Below are 9,148 nucleotides of genomic sequence, written 5' to 3'. Positions count from 1 at the left end.
GGGTGCAGGAGGGGAGGGAGGGTGGGAGAAGCCCCTGGGAAGGTCTCAACCTACCAGCCCCACTCCTGCCTGGAGAAGGGGCCAAAGCCATTGGGCCATAGTGTACTCTGGGTGCTTGTTGGTTTGAGGAATAGCAGTCTACTGCCAGCTTTGGTGATATTTATGCTTAAACCTGGTACACCTTGAGCTTCGATCCGTGGTTTAATGGCGAGGTCAGTGTGAACCGTTCCTTGTGGCCCAGGGCTTGTGGAGCTGGTGCTCGGAGGCAGCTGGTGTGGAGGGTTGGGGAAGTGCCGCAGGCTTCCATATCCCTGCAAGCATGCAGCCTTCACCCTCAGCCTGACCTGAGGTGTGAGGGGCGTTACCTCGCCCCCTGATAATTCGCAGGTATGTGTCAGAGGGATTTGCCCCTTCTCTCCCCCCATCGGGTAATCCTGTACTTGGAGAGAAATAGGAAGCAGGGCCCCCGCGTTTTCAACTCCATTGAGCTGAAAAAGGAAGCCAGTGATGTGGAAATTAGGTTAAACCGCCTAAGTAGGCAGCTTTCTGCACGTAACTAATCTGGCTGCTGCATATAGCAGTGCTCAAGTGAATTCCAGTCCGGTGGGTAACTCTGGGACAAAGCCAGGCTCCTCTGCTTAGTTTGCAGGCCAGGGCGGCAGAGAGGGGATGGAAAGTGAGGGGAAAAATAGGATGGGGAGGAGGATATGAAGCAATTCTCCTGCATTGAAATGGAGGACCAGGTCGCCTGAGCTGAGGGCTGCACGTTTAGGTCCTGCATGAGACAAGGGGACCAGCAGCTAAGAAGCTGGACTCAGATGTCAGCTTTAAGACTTTGGCTGCAGCATCTAATTTACAGTGTAGCTGTCACCATGCCCTTTGAGTCATCCATTGCTGTTCTCTAGACCTATCTACACACTTCTCTCTATCTCCCTGTTACACATGGGCTTGATACTGTATCTGCAAGCCGTGCCAAGACCAGACCACTGGCCTGGCAACATATCTGCACTGGGACATGAGCAGCAGCTGCGAGCATCCAGCTGTGGTACAGGTGATAGCTTTCAAGAAAGGAGCAACTGATCTCTAAGGTCACATTAAATGGTCCAGGTGAGAACAGGATCCTACGTATTGCAGGGCTACAAGGGGCAGAGGCTGGATGTCAGAGTGGGGGGCAGCAGGTGACCAAGGAAATACCAGCTGCTGATCCATACAAGTCGACTGGAAGACTGCACTCAGTCTCACCTCGCAATTACCTCCAGGCACTAATTAACCCATGCTTTGTTAAACAGGCTATTATTAGAGAGGTGCTTGGAGAAGAGCCCGTGGGACATGTCCCACTTCAATTGACAGCAGCAGCCCCGAAGCATTGATGAAGATGCCCTAGTGCTGGCATCTTCACTGCCTGTTGCCAGGAGCAAGAGCACATAGAGGAGACAAGCGTCCTACCTTCCTTTATGCTCAAATACATTGGGAAAAGTGGCACAGGAGCTAATGGTTCAAGGCTTTGGCTCACTAAACCTAATTAAGGGCTATGCAGAGGGGACTTTGGCAGTGGTATTTTGTGAAGAACTAGATACTGTTTCCTCGTCATGTGCACTTACCCAGCAGGTATGAGGAAGGTAGTTTATTGTTTACCTACTGGGGGCACAAGGAATGAGAGTTGACTCTCTGGACTGATGCCATTAAGAGCTAACATATAAACAGAGAAAAACAGTGGATGAGAGTGAGACTAGTGGCAAGAAGGAAAACAAATGGGAGAAGAAACAGCCTATATGTAACCCAAAACACAACTAAGGTGACAATTAGTGCAACAAGGATGGACTGTAAAAACGGTTGGACTCCCAGGTACTGCAGAGCAGAGGAGGAAGTCATAGATGCTTTAATATAGATTTTATCTTCCTCTTTCTAATCTGACAGCTTTATATGTTTATTTCAGCTTTAATAAAAAGGGGCTTACACAGTTCTCACAGAGCTACCCTTCCTCAAAAGGGGAAGGTAATGGGGGGAATTATTTCAGATTTGCTGCAAGAGCCATGGCAGGAAACAAAGGCAGAGATAGTCTGGCATGATAGGGCTGTAAGGCTTGTCCTGATAACTAGAGGACTTGAGTAAGCACAGAGAGATGCCCTCCCACAAGGACTTTACTAAGGCTGCGTGCTCAGCATGCTCCCTGGAACTGCAGCATGCATGCATTTCCCTGCAAAAGTGCGTCCCTTTCCATCAGCAAAAGGAGATGCTGAAGCTCTCACCCGAGTGCTGAATTTCTGGCAGTACAGAACAATTCAGCTTCCAGCTGCTGCTGCACAGAGAATTAATCAGGGCAGAAGAACTGGAGCAGAGCAAGCCCCACAGCTTCCGAGAGGGACACACAAGCTGTGCAGGGGAAGCACGAAGAGTTTGCTCGCTGCTCTCTCCTGTGCTTTGAGTGAAAACACAGGGCGCAGCTTCCTCCCTCTGATTTAGCTAAGTGGCTAGGTGTGGGAGGGGAGCACAGCTCTTCTCTGACAGTGTTTGTAGATCAGCAGTGATAGCATTTGGCACAGAATGATTTTTCTTCTTTGCTGGAGTTATTCTAGTGACAATTGTCTCTTTCTCCATTCCTTCCCCTATGCCTGTGCTTGCAGAGTTTGCACCAAGAGAAACAGACCTGTTCTAGGCTGCCAGGGCAAGAAGTGCAAATTAGAAACCCACCTCCTGTGGAGTTATAGAGTGTGAAATACCAGAGTCATGCAGCATTACAAACTAACACTTCCATTTTGTCAAGTTTGAAAGTAAAGGAAATTCTAGGAGCTTAAATTGGTTCAATTGGTCCAAAAAAACCATGGAAACCACTAGCCCAAATAATTAATTTGACTCCCCCAAACAACTTTGAGTGGTGTTCTTTGGCCAAAATATGTTTCCCAAGGTTGGGGGGGAAGCGGGGCAGGAGAAGAGAGAGAGAGAACACGTCTATTATGTACGTGTTTGTTAGCAGACAACCTTCTTGCTCTTGGAAGGGGAACAAATTATGAACTTGGGAATAAGCAAACAGTGTGACTGAAAGTGGGGAAGTCCTATCAGGTGGCATTTTTGTTTTAACTGAAGCAGATGACCAGCGTGACAACAGTAGCTGGCGCGATCTTTCTTGCTTTCATTGCACCTTGGCACTAGTCCGAATGCCACTACAGCTGCATCCTCTCCCACTAATATAAGCAAGGGGCCAAAGAGTGCAGTTCTGAATGCTATCTGCCTTGTGCACAGCTAACTTGCGGGTACAGCAAGACAGGGAAACATCTTGGGTTTTTTTCCAGCCCGAGCATAAGGGTGAACTTCTCTGAGTGGCAACTCCTCTGCCCCAGTCATTCAGAGCTACCGGGAGAAGAAAGAGAAGGTGAAAGCCAGGTAGCAGCTAACAGCTTTCCATTCATGGACCAGTAAAAGTTAGAGCAGTGAGTGAAGGCTACACCTGAACTACGTAATTGTGAGTTACTGCAGTGCAAGTAAGCCTAGTGCTGCTCTGCTTCCCCATCCTTACTGGAGCTTTCCTGCATCAGTATGCTGGAGATAAACGTCCCAACTCTATTACCATTGTACACTCACCATTTCTCCCTTTGATTAATGGAAACGCTGGAGAAAAGTTTGCCGGAGACTCTCAAGGCTCCCGAAGTCCTTTCAGAAATAAGGCCTAGACTCAGCTTGAAAAGCCAGACAGTACACAGCAGACTGTGTGTCTGGGGGAGCAGGATGCCGCTACTGCTCAGAGCAATGGGGTGACAGTCCCACGGCTGGGAGACAGGAGAGCAAGCTGCATGAGGGTGACCTGAGGTGAACTGGCCTCTTCAATAGAAATATCCACAGAAGACCATGCACAAACATGCTGCCCCTGCAGTCAGAACTGCTGTCGCACAGAGCAACACGGGCAGAAGGGTGATAAGAACAATAGGTGCTGTGGAAGCACGGGGACAAATACATTTCTGACATACACAGGAGAAGGGACGGTGAGGTGAGATAGCAGCTTGGACCAAGTGAAAAGAGCAGGATCAATTTGGAATATGACAAGGAAGAGAATGTGGTTAAACATCGTGCTGTTCCTGAAAATCTCCAGAGAAACTAAAGTTCCTGTGCCTTCTGGGCTATGGAAGAGGTGCCCAAGACAGGCCACTTATCACAGAACATTTGAAGTAGGACAGAAGAAAATTGCAAAGAATCCTGCTTTGAGTCTACGACAGGATAGATAAAGGCATAGAGACCCAACACCACTCTCCCATTACACAAGTAGGCTCAAACATAAGACATTGCTCAGCACCAACATCAATTTAATTCTTCCCTCTTCAGGACAGGAACAGGGCAGATAGCCCTGGGGTTACATCAGCAAGCAGAAAGAGGGGTAAGGGACAACTGCGCTGGGAAATCCCAGCTAAACATGCAGGCAACAGAACCACTCTACTCAAGGCAGCCCAGACCTGGGTGGGGGAAGAATGTAGTTCTTCTGAGTCACTGAGGTGCAGTCCACTCAGCTGCCCAAAACTGCAACCCAAAGGACAGGTCCAGGAAAACAAAACCAAGTCTTCTTCCTGCTGTTCTGTCCAGTTCCTAAGTGGCAGCAGGTTATTATGGCCCTATGCAGCCCCGAAAGTAGTGAAGGAAGCAAGTCCAAGTCTGTGAAACTACAGGGTCAATGCAACGGCTTTGGCTGTTGTGTTCAATACAGCATTGGAAACAATTGGAATGTCTCTGGCAACTCTCTGAAAGGGTGGCATGTTGGGTCCTTCCAATGTGTCCAGGATACCTGCAGGGAACAGAAAAAAGGGGAGAGTGGCAAGAGTTAGTTCAGATGCAGATGGCATGTTTCTTTTCTTTCTGGCCAGGTAGTAGCTGATGCATGCGAAGCACATGGAGGCGATGGGAGGAGACATCTAGCCCCAAAAAATGAACAGCAGTAAACACCTCCATCCAGAGCCCACAGGGTACAAATCAGAGCTTGTCCTTGGGACAGGGAAACTGCGTGTTCCCAAGAAGAACATAGATCCTTTCACTTTGAGGGTACCAGATCCAGTCGTCCCCTGCCATTTGACCCAAATGCAAACATTGCCAGGGATACTGTCCTGCTGAGGCAGCTTGATAAAATCCTCTCCCCACCTCATCCCAGCACAGACCCTGCTCTTAGACCAATTCTCTGCTTTCATCCTGAGATACGCTTGCAGACTCAATCAGGAGCTGCAGCTGGGGGTGCAACGTGGAATTTTTGTCACTGCAATGCAAACATAGCCCCTGCTTGGCAGGAAACATGCACACCGATGCAAGTGTCCTCCAGTTCCTGTCAATAACCTTCTCAAGACTGATAATCAGTCTTGGAAATCCTTGAAGGATCAAATATACTCCAAGCAATTTTCTATTTCATCTGCTGAAAAGTTGCAGATGAGGGCTCAGAATCTTCGCCATAAGAATGGATCCAGGGAAAGAACCGTATTTCCATCTAAAAGGACTTGTAATGCTGTGCTGTAATGTAACCCAAAATTATGCAGATTTAGCTGCAATACCATGAACAGATCTGACTGCCTAAACGGAGAAAGGGGCTTGCTTTTTTTTTTTTTTTTTTTTTTTTTAAAAGGGGACCAGAATGTGTGTAGCCTGGTAAATGGCACTGACTGGGGAAGATGCAGCTTCTGCAATCAGTGTTGTACAACACGAGATAAAAAAAAGGTGTTACACAAAGAAGGAAAAAGACTTATGACACATTTCCTGATCAGAGAAAAGCAACCTGACTTCAGCAAGATTCAAGAAGGGACTGGACATCTGCATGCAAGAACAGTCAGTGCTGTAACACTTCACTTGTGGGGAAAGAGTAGGTGTCCTGCCTCACAACTTAGGCCTTAAGTACTGTAAGTACTAAAACTCAGTGCACAGAGACTACCCCACATCTACCTGCTGCCCTACTTCGACAGCTTCCTCTAATAAAGCTAGTGCTGGTCACTCTTGGATTGCAACATGGCACAGATGCCCTCGGGTCAGATCCAAACTGTCCATCCTTTCTCTCAGAGAGAACAAAAAGCAGCTCCTCTTCCCCCAGATCTAACAGGATATGTCTTCATATCTCCCTTGCTTACCTTCTACCACCTTGTGATAAGCAAAGTGCAGATAGAGGAGGAAAAGCATATGCAGAGCAGCAAGGGTCCCACACAGGATGAGCCGCTGCGTATGCCCCACGGTGCGCGACACCAACACGGCAACCTGGGAGAGAGGTGGAGATTAGAGACAAGGTAGCTGCTACCTGAGCCTCTGGCACTGCAGTCAGGAGCACACAGGACGATGTTCCAAGGAGCATGAGCCAGTGGAAACACTGCTCAGAGCCTTTTTTGCAGTTTGCATGACCAAATTCAGAGTTATCTGACTTTGTTTCATGTAGGTGAACCTTGTCCAGTCTTGTCAAGAGTTCAGGATGCTCAGACATGGCTCACGGCAGCAGGGGCTGCAAGGGAGCAAACCTCCTGCAGCAGTTAGAATGTGTCAGGATATTAAGCCAAGTGTCACCTCCATACACCAGTGACCAAATGACCCAGGAGCATCAGGCTGTTCTTCACATCAGTCCGACTGGCTGTGAAATGAACTGCCTGGCCCAAGGAACAGAAAGCAAACACCACTTCCCTCCCTTTTTTTGTCCCCAGAGGAGGAGGGCCCCAGGCTGCCTGTCCCTTACCATTCGTAGTGTAGAGAGTCCACCAACACCCAACCAGAAGATATAAAAGAGGGAGTGGAAGTGGATATTATAGGTCACAAAGAGAGTGATGCAGTGTCCAAACAGGCCATAGCCCTGACAAAACAAAAATGTCCATGTTACAAGCGTCAGTCCCACACAAAAGGCTGTTGATCAAGAGCATGAGCAGCCTATTCCTGCAACGCTTCACCAAGGCAAAGCTTCACAAACCACTCATTCAGTGCCAAAGAGTCAACCAGCACAACAGTTTTAACAGCAGCTCACACCCAGATAAGCTGTCTGAAGGATCCACAGGGATGTCAAACATTGCAACAACTTGGAAAACAGAGGAAAGAGCCTCTGATTCCAGAGAAATTGGAATCTCCTGGTTTTTACCACCAGGCTCTCAGATCAGGAAGCTCAGAGCAGGAGACCTGCATGAAGGAACTGCTTATTTGTGCTATCGCTGGGCCTTGGATGGGGTAGATGAGAAAAGCATCCTGGAATTCCAGGTTGTCCCAGTGCAGTCACCTGGGACCACCGATTTACAAGGACTTTTCCCATTCTCTGGGAAAAGCTCACAGTCCACCCTCGTGCTGGAACACCGTGCAGCCAACCCGCACCTTGGGGCATCCCCATCTTACTTACTAACAGCGACAGCATCTGCACCATCGTGATTTGGGCATTGCACAGATATGCCAGGAAATAGATGAAAGAGGAGACGCCCAACCAGTAACCGAAGCAGGTGCCAATGGCTGTGCCCATCAGTGTGCCTTCCCTCTGTGGAGACAGCGTCAGGATGAGGAGGACTCAAAGAAGTGAGGAGGAGCGTCTGGACAACACTCTTAGTTGCATGGTCTAGTTTTAGGTATTCCTGTGAGGAGCAGGGAGTTGGACTTGATGATCCTTATGGGTGCCTTCCAACTCAAAATATATTCTATTCTACAATTCTAAGTGACCTGCCAGCACCCAAATCCCACCACAGAGTGTTCTCAGATCTCTCCCAACATCCAAGCTCTCCCAGCAGCAGAATATCAAGACTTTCTCATGTGTCCTTCCTCCCATCCCCAAACCAAACGGGCTCTTCCTCAAATTGATCTGCTTTTCAGCAAGATGCTATTCAGTCATAGAAGAGGTTTCCTCTCCCTTTCTAGTGTCATTATAGCAATCCAGAGCCCGGTCAAACCACAACTTATCACCGAGACTCGACATACAATGATGGTGTCCGAGGTCTTCATCCCATGCAAAAGGATGGCCACCAGTGTGAAAACCAGCATGAGGGGTCCATAAAGCTCGCCTGCAATCTTCTACAGGAGGAGACAGATCAGGGAAGGTTTGGTTAGTGCTCCTGAACACCAGGCTCCCCGCCCCAAGTGATACGAGAGGTGCCTTGGATGAAGTTTATCACCTATCCGCCTGAGAAGTAACAGCAAGGCCATTGATGACAGGAGCCAGGCAGAATAGGTTGTGTGATGAGGAGTCTGGGATGTGTGAAGTCTAGAGGTCTAGAACTGCACCAGCACTAAAGGTAGCAGATCGGGGTTTGGAACAACCATAGGAAAGGGTTTACCAGTATTTTCAGGGAGATGAAAACCTAACAAACTCAGGTCCTTAATAACACGGACTATTTTAGCTTTACAAGGTGTCTGTGGGACATTCACTTGGCCATGGAGTCTGATTCAGCAAAAGGGAACTCACCTGTGGGAAATTAATCATCTTCACAGGAATCATGGACTCCAGCAGTCTGCATCACAGCAAAGCAGGGAATGACATCAGGAGCAGGGAGGACAACAGGATGATTACCAAAATGCATCAAAAGTAAAAGATCCCATACACCCATTACCAGTGTTTTCTGCTGTGATCACAGGCCTTGGGGGACAGAGATTCCTTCTAAAGGGTCATATAAGGTAACTAAAGGAGAAAAACCTTACTGTCCGTGGGTTAACTTTGCTAGGGGGAATTCAATGAAAACGTTTAGGGATCTACTTGGGGATGAGAGATCATTGACAGAACAGCAGGAAGGAAAAGCACTTTTCTTCATTCCACCTCACAAAATTTTGCCTTTTTGGACACAGCTGTGTGGCAAACCCACAGAAGCCACACAATGCACCTGAGTAGTAAAAGGCTGAAGATGCCCCAAAGCCCTTTCTTCTGCCCTGAGCAGCAGTGCTGGGTGACAGGGTTGCCAGCCCACCTGGGGGACCTCATTAAGGACACTGGGACAAAGCATAGCATGTTTCCCCATATCTGAGCCCTGCTGCCAGGCTGGCAGCTCACCCCAGCTTGCTCGCTTTGGGGGGACAGCCAGCCAGCAAGAAGCTGCTGCCCCCCCGTTCCCCCATGCCCCGCAGTGGAGATGGCCCAGGCCGGGCCCTGCCCACCTGGCGCGCACTTGGACAGGCTCCACGTCGAAGTAGGGCCGGAGGATGTCGATGTTGGCGTAGAGGCTGAAGGCCCTAGAGGCTTGCCTCTTCC

At 48.8% G+C, this 9,148-nt stretch overlaps 1 protein-coding gene across 1 annotated transcript; it reads right to left on the bottom strand.

Annotated features, from left to right (window-relative positions):
* Positions 1-4,176: 4,176 nt before the first annotated feature.
* On the bottom strand, positions 4,177-9,143 carry YIPF3 (Yip1 domain family, member 3; the record flags this gene model as incomplete). The annotated part of the gene is made up of 7 exons (XM_009580418.1): positions 4,177-4,768; positions 6,087-6,210; positions 6,677-6,790; positions 7,322-7,453; positions 7,888-7,980; positions 8,372-8,417; positions 9,055-9,143. Coding segments are annotated over 7 exons (720 nt in total), but the record flags the coding sequence as incomplete, so codon positions are not given.
* Between the last annotated feature and the right edge of the window lie 5 nt (positions 9,144-9,148).

The sequence above is a fragment of the Fulmarus glacialis genome, unplaced genomic scaffold, assembly GCF_000690835.1.
Source record: "Fulmarus glacialis isolate BGI_N327 unplaced genomic scaffold, ASM69083v1 scaffold42466, whole genome shotgun sequence".
Classification (NCBI taxonomy): domain Eukaryota; kingdom Metazoa; phylum Chordata; class Aves; order Procellariiformes; family Procellariidae; genus Fulmarus; species Fulmarus glacialis.
The sequence above is the reverse complement of the archived record's forward strand: the minus strand, read 5'-3'. Positions and strand labels throughout refer to the sequence as shown.